This window comes from Pelodiscus sinensis, chromosome 1 (genome assembly GCF_052426305.1).
Source record: "Pelodiscus sinensis isolate ZL-2025 chromosome 1, ASM5242630v1, whole genome shotgun sequence".
Lineage (NCBI taxonomy): Eukaryota > Metazoa > Chordata > Testudines > Trionychidae > Pelodiscus > Pelodiscus sinensis.
The window spans coordinates 86,227,833-86,244,728 of NC_143052.1; the positions used below are offsets into that span (position 1 = coordinate 86,227,833).

The window sequence follows — 16,896 nt, forward strand, 5'->3', positions numbered from 1 at the left end:
AAACAATTTCCTTAGCCTTTGGCTACACACTTCTTTATGAATACAGCACTCATTTAAATGAATTTCTCTGTGTAGTAATCCTATATATGGACTCTTGTTCTTTACTTCAGTAGAAGTTTTATACTGAAGTAAGGAACACAAGATCAGGCCCTACACTGGTACAAAACCATAGTGTGAAATTTACACTGATGCAAAGTTGTTCTGCATCATTAAGACTTGTGATGGATCAGTCTCTACACAATGGATGGGAGGGTGTCGCCACTTTAGCACTGCACAGATCTACTAAAGTCCATGATTCTGTGGCTATAGGGGTAATAACTGATGTAAAAGACTTCAGGGACTGCTATTCCAACTCATATTGTAAAGTCAGGGGTGGGAAAGAACACAGCTGTTTTCTGATACAGTCCCACACCATGGTCCCAGGTCGAGGTAGATGGATTTACAGATTTCAGCAAATACTTAGAGCTGATTGATTGCTCTTTGATGTTCATTGACATGTTACTGACACCATTTTTCAGCTTGTACAATGAGAGACAAAAGAGGGAGCTATAGCATTAGCACTTGGATGTAAATGAACTTAAACATAGGTAGCAGGTATATTAGGCCAGGGGAGGCTCAGCCTTCCCAACACCTAGGCATGGCCCTGCCCACAATCCAACTGAGGCTCTCTGCTGCTTCCCCTCTGGTCCCAGCCCAGACAGGCTGCTCATCTTCCCTGAAGTGGGCAGGGGCTAGAACAGCTGACCCTGGGACTTAAGGTAGCTGGATCTGATATGGAGCTGCAGGCACTGGAGTTGCCTGCCCAGTGCTTCAAGGTTGGAGGTGCTAGGACCACCCATCAGGTGCTCTGGGGATGGGGGTCCTGGGGCTACCTGCAAGGCACTCCAGAGCTGGGGATCACCGAGGGATCTCTCTGGGACTGGAAGCACTTGGGTGGGAAGGGGCAGGCAGACATGAGGCCTCGGGATGCTGGCAGTGAAGGGGAGGTGAAAGGGATGGGGCCTCAGGCAGAAAGGGGATGGAGGACGCTAACCTCCACAAATGGGCAGCTTACCTGTCATTCATAAACTTAAAGTAATTCTTTAGCATTCTGTGCTAAATGTCTCAACAACTAGGCTGAGGATATTCACTTTGGTTCCCACCAAATACATTCACATTGTGGCTTGCTTGCTTTTGATTCCTGTAATGTCTTCACATGTGCTATGCCCGCAACACTGAAAATAGTTGATATGTTTAATTTTATCATTGACTTCAATGTTACTAATCATGAATAAATTTAAAGACATGACACTTCAGCCATAGGAAACTAGCTTTCGCCTGGAATTAGCCAATTGAGGTCAAATATGTGATTGATTATAAGAGAAGAAAGAGGCCCTTAAAAGATAGCCTGCCAGTTAGAACTCCAAATTTAGCAAAGCATGAAAAAGCAAACAGTAGGTTTGGATTAAGGAACAGGGTCAATTATTTAGGATTTATGGGGAGAGTCATGGAAGTTACTAGGATTCATTAGGGAGGACTGGAAGAGCCATAAGATTTGGGCAGCAGGGCAGGCTGAAAGTAGAGAATGAAAGAAGTTATCTTGGAATGCTATAAGGCAGTGGAGGAACTCAAGAAGCTTTGCAAGGAAGTGCTGCTCACCAATGGTCTGCCAACATGGTTGGTATACATTCTGGGAGGGTTCTTTGAGCTGGCATGGGATCTAAGTGAGTTACAGGTTAACTCTTAATCTTAGCATTGAACATTATTTCTAAAGATGGTGGATTAGCATTAAATTTAGTTGAGGCTTATTTAAATTCACCTGGAAAAACAGCAAATACAGTCCTGGCAACATTTCAGCCATGAGCCCTCTGGAATCAAAGTTCAGTGTGAATTTCAGTCCCCCTTCCATCAAAGATAATAGATTGTTCTTCAATGAATAAAAGGCTCAAGAGGCTCTTCTTCTGATACAAATGTTAAGACTAGAACTTGAGTGGTTTATGAATGGTAGCAGAGCTCTGAGCATGAATTATAATTCTGTACTTAACCTGAAGCCATCAGTTGCCATTTGTAATTTAACATATTGAGGCTTCATTTTTAAACTTTGTCATATCAAAAATTAACATGCTAACGTTTCCTTTACATGTTTTCAGTAGAGAACATGGATTTAAATGGCAGGATGTTATCCTTCTCAGTAACATCAAGTACACTGTACAACTCAGCACAAAAAATGCTACTTGTATCTTTTAAACGGTTCCCAAACACTGCCTATTACTGTAAAGTAGCTCTAAGCATTCAGTACTGGAATGTAAATGAAGCAGGGCCAGAATCCCAAGATTCAGAATTGCCACAAGCAGCTTTTTAAAGTGAAAGAGAAATTCTCTTATGCTAATAAAGATAAGTTTGGTATTGTTGTTTTCTTTCTTACTCAATGATAAACCTATCCTCCATGAACTTATCTATTTCTTTTTAAACCTAATTATAGTTTTGGTCTTCACAACATCCCCTGGCAATAAGTTCCACACAGATTGACTCTGCATTGTGTGAAGTAGTGTTTGCTTTTGTTTGTTATAAACCTGCTGCCTGTTAATGTCATTGGGTGATGACCACTGGTTCTTGTGCATGTGGAAGGGTAAATAGCACTTCCTTATTCACCTTCTCTGCACTATTCAGAATTTGATAGACATCTATTAATTCCCCCCCCCCCCGGCTAATCTTGGGGGGGGGGGGGAGGGATGGCAATCTTAACCTCTTCTCATATGGAAACTGCCTAATACTTCTAATAATTTTTGTTGCCTCTCTGTATCTTTTCCAATTCTAATGTATCTTTTTTCAAGACAGGGTAACCAGAACTGCACACAGTATTCAAGTTGTGGACAAACCATGGCACTATATTTGGTTTCTTATTAGCGATCGCTTTCCTAATGGTTCTGAACATTCTGCTAGCTTTTTTGACTGCCACTGCACACTAAGCAGATGTTTTTAGTGAACTATCCACAGTGACTCCAAGATATCCCACATAAAACTTTAATTAAACAGTTTCATAGTCTAAATATGCAAAGTAAAACCATAAGATATTAAAGACTTTGATAGATTTGTTTGCATATCCTCAAACAAAATTCCCCTCAAATATCCTATGGTGCAGAAACAACAAGTGCAATATCAATTAAAATGTCTTCAGTTGCCAGACGCAACAAGGTCACTAGTTAAATTATTCAGTGAATTACTTCTAGCAAAAACAAGGTCTTAAATGAATGTACTACTTTTCATTTGTTATTAAAATTGATTAGAAGCACACACTAAAAATCTGGATTTTGTGCTTTTTTATTTATATATATGTATCAGTTCTTTTAGCTGAAAAGTATAGTTCAGTTTGTACAAATCACCCACAGTTTAAACTGCATAAGTACACTTCCTTGTAATTTCACAAGTTCAACAGGGTAATTAATGATTCTCTAAAGTTTTTTCTCCAATCACAGTGGTATACAATTTATAAATTCTAGTAGTTTTTTAATAAACAAATGAACAGTATATTGGCCATGGCTGATCCATGTAGCATATGGATCAGGGGTGTGTAAAAATGGCTAAGAGCTCATCTTTGCACATACCACTGATTCCATTGCTGTCTCTTTGCACAGCAAGTCCTTCTGCATGGTATACAATAGTTAAAGGGATGATCTATATTGCACCAGTCTGCAATACCCACTTTGAAGCATAGGACTGGTCTTGCAGAAGTAATCCACTGCTACAATTTTTGTTATAAGGTCCCAATCCATTACCCAGGTATACAGTGCTCTCTTCCAATGCTAGTAAGTCTCTATGCCACAGGAAGATTATTCAAACTTAGTGATCCTGCCTGGGCCAGTTAAACTGATTTTGGGCCACTTTGAGGCCAATTATGTTAACTTCTAATGGCCAGAGAATGAGACCCATTCAGTTTATAGTGCAAATGTAATCTTTAAAGTATGTATTTGTTAACAGTAAAATCATTTAATCTTAGCAAATAAAGATACAATACATCAGTGATGCATAGTATGCACTTTACTCAATTACTCATGTAAACATCTTCTCTGGCCCATTGAACCATCTCAACATCAGATCTGTCCCCCAGATGATTTTTCTTCCAAGATTATTAAAATTAGATGCTCAGATCCTTTTTGTTAGGGAAATTAGTAAAGTACAGTATAAATTGATTTTTCCTGCATCACTTCTGCTTAAAAGGGATAAACAGAAATAACACATGGCAGTTTCTAGTCCTGTTCCTTCATAAATTCTCAGAATAGTATTTATTCCACAAACCTATTGTTCTATGCTCATGTCAAAAGATAGTCTTTCACTAATTCACAAACAATATTTCAATACAGCCCTTCGTCCTCCAGTGTAATCTTTGAAACACTATATCCACTACTGTTGATGTTCAATGGTCATCCTCTTTATTTGATGAAGCAGAGTATCTTTTTCCATGTGGATCTCTGCCAGAGCCATTTTAGCTCTGGCTAGTTCCTGTTTAAGACATTCATTTTCTTCAATAAGCTGAAATAATCAAATTGAAAACGAAGATGTTAGTATTTCGTGTACTGCCAACTTTCTCCTGTCAGAATAACATTTAAAAAGGCTGGGCCCAGATGCTTACCCTCTTAGCTAGGGTGCAGCTGTGATGGGGTAGGACACAGTGGAGACATATTCTGGAGCTGGGTGATTGGCTCACATTTGGTGATACAGATTGCACTTCTATAAACCAGAACTCTCTGGTCCAGCAACATCTGGGGGGCCCTGTGAGATGTGGGGGGAGGAGGGGAGAGGCACGCAGCCCTGCTCGGCTGGGAGGTAGGGATGGGCGGGATCCATGTGGAGGAACAAGCATGCAGCTCAGCTGGTTTGCAGGCTCCAAAAGTGTACAGATCAGCTGGGCTGGGGGCACAGGCCAGGAAGCCCAGCTTGTGGTTCAGCTGTGCTAGGAGGCGGCTAGGAGATAGTATAGACTCAGCTGGACTGCAGGGGGGGAGGGGTAAGCTCTGTGGGACAGAAGGGGGAGAGCCAGTAGCAGAGGAGCCAGAAATGACTTTTCCTAGTCTAGCAAAATCCCTCATCCAGGACCCGTCAGGACCCGAGGGTAACAGACCAGTGAGATCCTGTGGAGCAGCATGAAGAGCATCAATGTAATGATCTGCTGCAGTTGATGGCTAAATCTCATTTTAACTCTGGTGTGAAAGAGGTGAGAAGGAAGGATCTCTGGGCAGGCTTGAGAGTATACAGGGAACATGGCCTTTACACTCCCTCTGAGGTTTGTGGCATACTGGGGTCAGTGATACCAGCTGAGATCTACATTGGAACAACTCCTCCTGTTATTTTGGGGTGAGTACCCTAATTAGACAACCGTTTAAATAAAGTTGCATCCTCTTCATTTAACCATAGTATGGTGCCTGTTCCTTGTTGTTTCTATGCTTAACCAAAATCAAGTTTCTCAACAAAAATGATATCCTAACAGTCAAAATCTATAATCTGTAATAGTTCTGATTGCTTACTACTACTACGCAATTTAGTTAAATTAAAATGGTAACTGAGGTTTATTACTACCTCCTCTCTGAGGAAATCAGCTGTAGCCCATCTTGATGTAGAAGGTCCGGGGATTTCTGGAGATGTCTGTGTGGCTTGACACACACAATTCTGTGTCTTGTGTCCGGTATCTCCACCCACTTGCTGCACTGTAGCACTCGATTTCTTGTAGTTCAACACATCATTGCTTAATGTTTGATTATCTGTTTCACAGACATAGCAGAAAGTTTGAAGTGTTTATTTTTTAGGACTCGTTAAAATTGAATTAAAACTTCCAACAAGTACAATTTTAACATTAAGTATTAGTATACCTATATCTTTATTAACATATAGATAAAAGGTGTACATCTTAGAAGAAAGGGAAAAAGGTTGTGTGCGTGTATTGCTTTCATGCTTCTAGAAATAGTAAATATGAACTGTCAAAAATCATAACTGAAAAATTATTTTATATGACCAGTTAGCTAAACATAAAAAGGAAACTATTCAAAAAGTATATCTAAATAACATTTTAGTCTGGGATTGTCACATGCATGTATCTTGCACTGAATGGGAGTTGTGTTATTATTATTATTATTATATGTATTGCAATAGTGCCTAAGAGTATATCTACGCTGCAGTTAAACACCCACCACTAGCCTCTGTCAACTGACATGGACTCATGGGGCTTGGGCAGTGTGGCTTTACAGTTGTGGTATAGGTATTCGGGCTTGGAGTGGAGTCTGGGCTCTGAGATCCTCCTGCCTTGTGATGTCCGAGATCTCAGGCTCCACAGGTGTAGACATACCCCAAGGTTTACAGTCAAAATGGGGACCGTGCTTACATATGAAGACATGGTATAAAAAGCCTTCTGGACCCAGCCCTGAAGATAATTTTAATTTTTTCCGAGTTTAATGTTAAAGAAACTTTCTTCTATTTATTATTAAAGATTCACTCTCATATTTAATGTACTTGCAGGTATGGCAAAATGTTCTTTTAATAATCTAAATCTTAAACTTTTTTAAAAACATTTCTCTCAACTACAGGAATTTGCCATTGTATTAAAAATATATTCAGATTCACAACTATGTCTATAGATACACATCATTTCAAATTTGACCTCCACCATGACTTCCACTGCAACTGAGGTTTCTACACAGAAGGAATAGGGAAACATTTGAAAACTTTATAACATACTTTTTACCCACTGGAGAGAAGAATACAAATGATTGAAAGAGACCTTAGAATTGTATATTTGCACAATAATTAAACACTCATTTTTCAGTTTTGAAACATCCAAGATAACTAAGAAGAATTCCAAAGCACCAGACAAAGTGTAACAAAACAAAAAAATACAAGCTATCTTCAATGTGTGTACATGGATTCATTAAGTATCTGCAAGGTAAGTGGTGAAAACCCATCTTCTATGTAAGTCTTTACTGCCATCTTGTAATGCATTATGATTTGTGTGTATACCGTGTATTTGCACACACCCAGCCACACTGTGAGTATGTCTAGACTACATGGCTCCGTCAACGGAGCCATGTAGATGAGTTTACTAGACATAGGAAAATGAAGTGGCGATTTAAATAATTGCTGCTTCATTTACATCAAAATGGCCGCCGCGCTGTGCCAATCAGCTGTTTGGCGGCACAGCGGGGCAATCTGGACGCTTCACGGTAAACCTCATTCCACGAGGCATAACGGAGCGGTCGACAAAGGCTTCCATTGTCAACCATGGCGCGTCCAGACTGTCCCGCCAAACAGCTGATTGGCACAGCGCGGCGGCCATTTTGATGTAAATGAGGCGGTGATTATTTAAATCGCCGCTTCATTTTCCTATGTCTAGTAAACTCATCTACATGGCTCCATCAATGGAGTCATGTAGTCTAAACATACCCTCAGTGTGCAGTCAAATGTGTGTATGCACACACAATTTTATATGAAGCAAAGAGGTTAATTCCCAGTTTGAAATGCAAATCTCAAAGTAGTCCTTCCTGTGGAATTGCTCTAGTCTCCGTAATACCCATAATCACAAACAGATACTTGTCCTAGCCAGATATTTTTTGTTTGTTTTAAATTACATGTAATATGGTATCTACTTCTACTGTCCACTTTGCTTCACAAAGATTGCTCAGAGGTCTTCCCTCATGTAGATGCCACCATGCAGTTTATTTACAATGTTTCACTACACCACTTTCTACATTCAAGTAGTCACAGTATTTATAATGTCATCTAGTCCTACTATGCTTTCTCCAAAAGGGAAGAAAAGCGTCTCCTCCCAGAGAATTCCATTTGAACCCTTATCAGTCTCTTTTCTCCTTCTCCCACTTCCCTCTTGTGCTCTTTTATCAGCTCTCCTTGTTAATGGGCTAATTAATTTGCAAGCTCCAAACTGATTTGGTAATCAGGGACTCCCCTCCAGAGGCCTAATTGATTAATCAGTGATGAGAGTGCTGATGCAGTATCCTGTCATACAACGCTTTACTTTATTTCCTTAATAGAAGACTTACCCTGCATTGCTCATGTCTTTCCAGGCAGGGGGCTGCTGATTGGGGGGATGTGTGTGCTGGAGTCAGGGCACGGGGTTGAGGGGGTTCAGGGCTGGAAATGGGGATGCAGGAGTCAAGGAAAGGAGTGAGGGACTCAGGAAAGGGGGGTGGGACCATAGGGCAGGGGGATTTACCAGGTCCATCCACAGCAGGGAGGATGGTGCTGCAGTTACTACCTCTGCCCCAGCTCCTACGGGGGAGATGGTGTTGTGTGGCCTGGCCACAGCAGGTCCTCATGGGAGGGGAGGAATGAGGGGGACTGCACAGAAGAGGCGGTGGTGGGAGGGGAGCTGTGCTGACCAGTGGCGCTCTCCTCCCCCATCCTGTACTGGAGCTGAAGGTGGAAGGCATTTACCAACAGCCAGCAATACAAAGAGCTCTGGCCCCAGCTGGTCACTCTGTTCCTCACACCCCATTCTGGTCACTCTGCAGTATATCTGTCCCGAGTTCGCTGCCCCCAGTGGTGATTGCAGAGCATAGCTGTCCCTACTCTCAGCTCTCTCCCTTTCTCTGTTATGGAAAATGATCAGATTCCAGGTACATCCTGTTTTCCTGGCAAACCAAAGCCTGACCTTGTTTTAAGTTAGGAAAAGAGGAAGCTGCCTACCAAATTTGGAGGTCCTAGCTCTTACTGTTTAAAGAGGTGCTCTTGACTCATAGACTTTAAGGTCAGAAGGGACCATTATGATCATCTAGTCTGACCCCCTGCACAGTGCAGGCCACAGAATCTCGCCCACCCCTCTTAGAATAATCCTCTCACCTATGTCTCAGATATTGAAGCCTTCAAATACTTTGAAGGCCCCAACATGCAGAGAGTCCTTCAGCTGTGATCTGTGCCCAATGCTACAGAGGAAGGCGAAAAACCTCCAGGGCCTCTGCCAATCTACCCTGGAGGAAAATTCCTTCCTGACCCCAAATATGGCGATCAGCTAAACCCTGAGCATGTGGGCAAGACTCACCAGCCAGACACCCAGAAAGTTCCCTATAGCAACTCCTATCATCCCTCCATTGACCTATTTCCAACTGATAATGAATGGTCAATTAGTTACCAAGATCATGTTATTTCATCCAACCATCCCCTTATCATAGAATCATAGAACTGGAAGAGACCTCAGAAGGTCGTCAAGTCCAGCCCTCCGCTCTAGGCAGGACCAATCCCATCTAAATCAACCCGGCCAGGGCTTTGTCAAGCCGAGACTTAAACACCTCTAGGGATGGAGACTCCACTACTTCCCTAGGTAACCCATTCCAATGCTTCACTACCCTCCTAGTAAAATACTTTTTCCTAATATCCAATCTGGACCTCTCCCACCACAACTTGAGACCATTGCTCCTTGTTCTGCCATCTGTCACTACTGAGAACAGCCTCTCTCCATCCTCTTTGGAACCTCCCTTCAGGAAGTTGAAGGCTGCTATCAAGTCCCCCCTCACTCTTTGCTTCTGCAGACTAAACAGACCCAAGTCCCTCAGCCTCTCCTCGTAGGTCATATGCTCCAGACCCCTAATCATTTTGGTTGCCCTCCGCTGGACCCTCTCCAATGCGTCCGCATCCTTTTTGTAGTGGGGGGCCCAGAACTGGACACAGTACTCCAGATGTGGCCTCACCAAAGCCAAATAAAGGGGAATAATGACATCTCTGGATCTGCTGGCAATGCTCCTCTTAATGCATCCTAATATGCCATTAGCCTTCTTGGCTACAAGGGCACACTGTTGACTCATATCTAGCTTCTCATCCACTGTAACCCCCAGGTCCTTTTCTGCAGAACTACTACTTAACTGGTTGGTCCCCAGCCTGTAACTATGCTTGGGATTCTTCCGTCCCAAGTGCAGGACTCTACACTTGTCTTTGTTGAATCTCATGAGATTTCTAGTAGCCCAATCCTCCAATTTGTCTAAGTCACTCTGGACCCTATCTCTGCCCTTAAGCGTATCTACCTCTCCCCCTAGCTTAGTGTCATCTGCAAACTTGCTGAGGGTGCAATCTATCCCCTCATCCAGGTCATTAATAAAGATATTGAACAAAACCGGTCCTAGAACCGAACCTTGGGGCACTCCACTAGAAACCGACCGCCATCCTGACATCGAACCGTTGATCACTACCCGCTGGGCCCGGCCTTCTAGCCATCTTTCTATCCATCTTACTGTCCATTTATCCAATCCGCATTCCCTTAACTTGCTGGCAAGAATATTGTGGGAGACCGTATCAAAAGCCTTGCTAAAGTCAAGGTATATAACATCCACTGACTTTCCCATGTCCACTGAGCCAGTTACCTCATCATAGAAGCTAATCAGATTGGTCAAGCACGACTTGCCCTTTGTGAATCCATGCTGACTATTCCTGATCACTTTCCTCTCATTCAAGTGTCTCAAAATGGATTCCTTTAGGATCCCTTCCATGATTTTTCCAGGAACCGAGGTAAGACTGACCGGCCTATAGTTCCCTGGATCGTCCTTCTTCCCTTTTTTTGAAGATGGGCACTACATTTGCCTTTTTCCAATCATCCGGGATTTCACCCGATCTCCATGACTTTTCAAAGATAATGGCCAAAGGCTCCTCAATGACATTTGCCAACTCCTTCAGTACCCTTGGGTGCATTAAGTCTGGACCCATGGATTTGTGTACGTTTAGTTTTTCTAAATAGTTCCTAACCTGTTCTTTACCCACCAAGGGCTGTCCATCTTCTTCCCATCTTGCGTCGCTTAGCACAGAAGTCCAGGAGCCGACCTTGTCCGTGAATACAGAGGCAAAGAAAGCATTGAGTACTTCAGCTTTCCCCACATCCTCTGTCACTAGGTTACCTCCTTCATCCATTAGGGACTGCACACCCTCTCTGATCACCTTCTTCTTGTTGACATGCCTGTAGAAACCTTTCTTGTTATCCTTCACATCCTTAGCCAGTCGCAACTCCATTTGCGCTTTCGCCTTCCTGATAACCCCCCGGCATTCTCGAACTATACATTTAAACTCCTCCCTAGTCATTTGTCCAAGTTTCCACTTTCTGTAAGCTTCCTTTTTGTGTTTAAGTACACCAAGGATTTCCCCTGTAAGCCAATCCGGTCTCCTACCAGGTTTGCCTCTCTTGCTACGCGTCGGGATGGTTTCTTTCTGTGCCTTCAATAAGGCTTCTTTAAAATACTGCCAGCTGTCCTGGACTCCTTTCCCCTTCATGTTAACATCCCAGGGGATTCTTTCCATCAGATCTCTGAGGGAGTCAAAATCTGCTTTTTTGAAGTCCAAGGTGTGTATTTTACTACTCTCTTTCCTTCCTTTGGTCAGGATCCTGAAATCTACCATCTCATGATCACTGCTTCCCAGGTTGTCACCCACCTCTACGTCCCCTATTAGTTCCTCCCTGTTTGTGAGGAGAAGGTCAAGCTGTGCACGGCCCCTGGTCGGATCCTTCAGCACTTGTACCAAGAAGTTATCCCCAACATTCTCCAAAAACTTCCTGGATTGCCTGTGTACTGCCGTATTGGTTTCCCAACAGATGTCAGGGTGATTAAAGTCCCCCATGAGAACCAGGGCCTGCGATCTGGAAGCTTCGCTCAGTTGTTCGAAGAAAGCCTCATCTACCTCATCCACCTGGTTCAGTGGCCTGTAGCAGACACCAACCACAACATCACTGCTGTTTGCTCCTTTAAACCTGACCCATAGACTTTCAACAAGTTTTTCTCCCTCTTTATACTGGAGTTCAGAGCAATCATAGTGCTCTCTTACATATAGTGCAACTCCTCCTCCTTTTCTCCCCTGCCTATTCTTCCTGAACAATCTATACCCTTCCATGACAGCGCTCCAGTCATGCGAGTCATCCCACCAAGTCTCTGTTATCCCAATTAAATCATATTTCTTGGTCTGGGCCAGGGCCTCCAGTTCTTCCTGCTTGTTGCCCAGGCTTCTCGCATTAGTGTACAAACACTTCAGGTAACCAGTTGATTGCACTATCTTCTCCATTCGAAACTGGGGTCCTCCTTTCTCGCTCCTTGCTCTATGCATTTCTTCCCGGTATCTGACTTTCTCACTCCCCTCAGGGTTTTGGTCACCGTCCCCCGACGAACCTAGTTTAAAGCCCTCCTCACTAGGTTCGCTAGCCTGCCCGCGAAGATGCTCCTTCCTCTCTTCGTTAGGTGGATCCCATCTCTTCCTAACAATCCTTGCGCCCGGAACAGAGTCCCATGGTCGAAGAAACCAAAGCCCTCTCTGCGACACCACCTGCGCAACCACGCATTTACGTCCTCAATTCGACGATCCCTGCCCAGTCCTTTCCCTTCAACAGGGAGGATGGACGAGAACACCACTTGCGCTCCAAAGTCTTGGATCCTTCTTCCCAGCGCTACATAATCCGCAGCAACCCGCTCAAGGTCATTCTTGGCCGTATCATTCGTTCCTACATGGAGAAGCAGGAAGGGGTAGCGATCTGAAGGTTTGATCAGCTTGCTAAGCCTCTCAGTGACATCCCAAAAGGACTCACAGACGGGGTCACCTGGACACACATAAAAAGAATCTGGCACAATTGGGCAGTGGAGTCTAGATTTTACTTCAAGGATGGGGAACCTTTTCTGGGCTGGGGGCCACCAGAGGGGCCAACAAAATTGCTGGGCTCCCTGGTAATGAGGCGGGGGGAGGGTTTCCCCATTTCAGGAAGGCTTGGGACTTTGTGTAGAAGGGATGGGCTGGGAAGCCAAGCCTCAGCAGTACCCAGATGGTGTAACACCCCCTTGCCAGCCCTCAAAGCTGGCTGGAGAATGCCAAATAGCATTCCCACAGTGATTCTGAAGGGCCCAGGGTTCCAACCATCACTGCTGTTGCATTAGCAGCTGCAATCCTGGAAACTTTAGAATTGCCATCCCTCTTCCCCCCAGCCCGTCGGTGGGCCTGAGTGCTGCTGACCCACACAAAATCAGCTGAGGGCCACACACTAGTGAGAATCAATACATCGTAATAAATAACTAATTCATTACGTAGTTATCCGTAATATATATATGCATAAGAAATAGCTAAGACAACGTGTCACCATTTTTCTGCAACATTTAGACACTTAAATTGTGCTTAGTCATCTCTGAAAATGTTGAACTGAATACATGTACTATGAAGTAATATGAACCACTATGCAACCATTGGTTTAACTGCAGGACCAGGTCACAGTCAAAACACTGCTACAGGGACTGCTTTCCCTGAGTAAACTGTATTTAAGTTTCAGTTCACAATGAACACTGTGGCTACAGCAACACTATAAACTACAGGAATGATTCCTCCTATACTCATACTAGGTTCTGAGCTAGTATAAACATGTGCACACAAATGGAATCACAGCCCTAGCTAATGGTGTAGACCTAGTCACTATGCAGTTAGCAATTCTGTGGGGGAAATTCACTTTTTGATTACTAGCTACATATCCAAAATAATGTTCCAACAAAGTAGAAATGCATAAATACAGTAGCATATACATACTTTCAATTGTTATTAGATTTTGGGGAGAATGTATCAATACATACCTCTGATGCAAAAAGAACCATCATCATTCCTCTCTAACAAAAGTAGGTCAATATGCAGTGTTACAGGAGCTGGTTCAGGAGCTGAGAGATTATCACGTGAGCTGTCGTCCTACATAATAAAAGTAACAAAAATAGGACATTTAATGTTGTGTCTCTATTAATGACTGGAAATCAAAACAGCTAATTCAAAACTTCAGTTAAACATAGTTGAACAGATTAATGAAACCACAAAACCCCAGTTATAAGATGTGCATTCAGACAGAATTTTATAATGAGATATCTGCAAAACTTCAGTGTTATTAAAATTAGTTTGACCTACGGCAAAACAAAGGGCCCAATTTATCTCTGATGAAGGCAGCATATACAATTTGACTAGAATACTTCAATGAGACCAAAGCAAGACATTCTTTAATATAGAAACCCTCACCAGAAATGGTATTAAGAAATCAGTGCTATATAATCTCTCATCTGATTTTCCCTTGAACTATTTAAAGATAGTAGGGCTGTGCCTAACCTTCTTTGGGGAAGGGTTTTATTTTTAAGAATTTACATTGTGATAATAGCTATAATAGTTTGTGTCCCAAAGACAAAAAACCTCACAAAACTGCTTATGGTGATTTCTCCTCAGTTATGATCCACTATTTCTGACAAACAGAGCAATGTGTCTAATGTCACCAGAAAGAAAACATTAACAGAATTATTAGCATCAACAGGAAAATAACAAAAACAAATTATTAAAGTATGAGAGGGAAGGCATCTTCAAAGAGCAAAGACTGCAATATGAACAAACAACCCTCAAAACTGACCCAGGAAACAGTGTACCAACTTCAATACAAAGAAAATACCCATTAAATGGTGTTTGAAAACCTTCTCTAAGTGCTCTCTGTGCAGTTTCAATGGCACAAATGACACTTCATTGCCAAAGCAAGCTGTTGAAAATTTCCCTAGCAGACAATCCTCAGATGATATAAATCCAGCATACAAGGAGCTGTTGGGGGAAGTAAGGGACTGAGAATTCTGCTGGATTCTTGAGTTGGCAAAACAGAGACTGCCTTGATGGTGTAACTTAAAGCAGCCTTAAATTTGAGAATGATCATGGCCCAAATGCAGAGTGAGGGTGCGTCTACACCAATGTTTCCTCAACCTTTTTTTTTTTTATAAAGTACCCCTTTAAAAAAATTGAGTACCCCTTAAAAAAAATAGAAGTACCCCCAGTACCTACAGGTACTCATACCACTGGTTGAGAAACACTGGTCTACACTGCAGGGCTTAACTCGAAATAAGCTACGCAAATTAAGCTACATCAATTGCGTATCTTATTTCGAAATAGCTTATTTTGAAATAGGACACTTCTTCCAACTTCCCTTATTCCTCGCACAACGAGGGCTACAGGAGTCGCAGTAAAATGTCCTTCAGCTTGACGGTATTTTTACACTATTTCAAAATAACTGCCTGCTGTGTAGACACGGACTAAGTTATTTTGGAATAGTGCTATTTATTTTGAAATAAGTGTTCCAGTGTAGACGTACCCTTAGTTAGGCACACCCTATCTCAGAAAGTGTGTCCCTTGTATCTCTCACTGTTTTGAAATTTTCCAAGGTTATTTCTGTTTGAGGGCTTTTAAAAAAATAGGCATCAATGACTTTATAACCTTAAATCTCTCTTCTTCTTTTTTTTTTTAAGTCAGTGAAACCACTGGCTGCTTTAAATCTTTTAGGGAATAGACTATGAGACCACTGCAGTGGCCTCAATGTTACTATTTTAAGCCACACTAGTGTGAAAGGCTTGTATTATTTAGTAACTGCTTCTAGGTAGGTTATAACGTAAAATCTGGGCTCTAGTTAGTAGGCAAGGTGAATTGAAGTCCTCACAACCTCTTTCCTTGCTCTATACACAGCTTTTATCACCACAAGTGTCCTCAAAGGACATGTCTAGATTACATCCCTTTTCTCAAAAAAGGGATATAAATTAGACACTTAGAAATTGCAAATGAAGCTGGGATTTAAATTTCCCATGCTTCATTTTCATAATGGCAGCTACTTTTTTCCCCTCAAAAAGGGGCTTTTCGAAAGAAAAACAGCTGTTTAGACGGGGATTATTCAAAAATAAAACCCTTTACCGAAAGATCCTGTACTCCTGAAAAAATGAGTAAATGAGTGTCTAAATGGTTGTTTTGCTTTCAAAAAGCCCATTTTTGGGGAAAAACCTGCGACTGCCATTATAAAAATGAAGCGTGGGTAATTTAAATCCCGGCTTCATTTGCAATTTCAAAGTGTCTAATTTACATCCTTTTTTCGAGAAAAGGGATGTAGTTTAGACACAGCCAAAGAAAGAAGGCTAATGAGCCTATAGGGTACTTCTCTGATTATGTTTATTTTTATTGGAAAGCAGATGTTACTGCAAAGCAACAAAAAGGCTCACTACCCTTGAGAACTTGGAACATCTTATCGAATACATTCCCAGTAGCTGCTATTCTGTAGACCAGGACTTGTTAAAGGAAAAAAAAGATACAAAGTATAAAACATTAATTCATATAACCAGTTTGGTCATGCACCAAATTTACCTTTAGGCAGGCCACTGAACTAACCCCATTTATGGATTTATAAATTGTTTTAGTGTTATCTAAACCTAAATATCCAATTAAGACTTTAAAGACTACATGAGTTTCTTTGAAGTTAACTATATCCAGATTACTAACTTATCAGCAAAGAAACAAGAACATACAATCTAAACAGCTAAGAGAAGCAAAATGGCTCCTAGTTAACATACTTTTAAATTAATCCTTGTATTAGAAACTTTTATCTTCATAGGCATTACTGCTGCAACAGTTTCATCTTCTAGAAAATGCTGAATGTTCATGAGGGAAGATGTTAGGAATTCAGCACTAAAATTCTCTATATGACATTGCAGAAAGCCATTTTTTACAGCCAGCAAAGAGTGTACTACAGCACTTGGCCCATTTTCCCATCTCAAGTTAATTTCAGGTGATGACTTAATTGGTCCAGCCACAGATTTATTATCTGAACCTAGTGTAGAAGAAAACACAATTAGGATTAAAATGTATTACAATATTTGAAATTTATTGCAATTATTTCTACCTGCTTTGTAGTTCTGTAATCACAACAGAGAAGTGGAAACATAACTAATTTTTAAATAAATTAACCAATGTCTTTCTTTTATTCAGAAAAACCCATACTTGAGATGAATCAGAATTACAATACTGCATATGCATAATGTATTCCAAGTAATTTTTATCACTTTTTCATTCAAAGTTCTGATCTCTTAGTTTATCATTTAAAAGTTGTTCAATGAACAATAAATTGTACATACAAATAAGTAGCTT

At 41.7% G+C, this 16,896-nt stretch overlaps 1 protein-coding gene and 1 long non-coding RNA gene across 4 annotated transcripts in view; one reads left to right on the forward strand and one right to left on the reverse strand.

Annotated features, from left to right (window-relative positions):
• LOC149525595 (uncharacterized) overlaps positions 1 to 16,896 on the forward strand; it is a 53,602-nt gene that overhangs the window by 35,995 nt on the left and 711 nt on the right. The window contains exon 2 of the long non-coding RNA XR_016350260.1: positions 6,794 to 6,910. This is a non-coding gene — a long non-coding RNA (uncharacterized LOC149525595). The remainder of the gene's footprint in view (positions 1 to 6,793; positions 6,911 to 16,896) is intronic.
• BLTP3B (bridge-like lipid transfer protein family member 3B) overlaps positions 1,626 to 16,896 on the reverse strand; it is a 100,002-nt gene continuing 84,731 nt past the window's right edge. For all 3 annotated transcript variants that reach the window (XM_075934115.2, XM_075934124.2, XM_075934105.2), the window contains 4 exons: positions 16,323 to 16,579; positions 13,554 to 13,662; positions 5,554 to 5,735; positions 1,626 to 4,509 (listed from right to left, as the gene is read on the reverse strand). In XM_075934115.2, the coding sequence (XP_075790230.2) occupies positions 4,381 to 4,509; positions 5,554 to 5,735; positions 13,554 to 13,662; positions 16,323 to 16,579 (677 nt within the window). In that variant the 3' untranslated portion in view covers positions 1,626 to 4,380. The remainder of the gene's footprint in view (positions 4,510 to 5,553; positions 5,736 to 13,553; positions 13,663 to 16,322; positions 16,580 to 16,896) is intronic.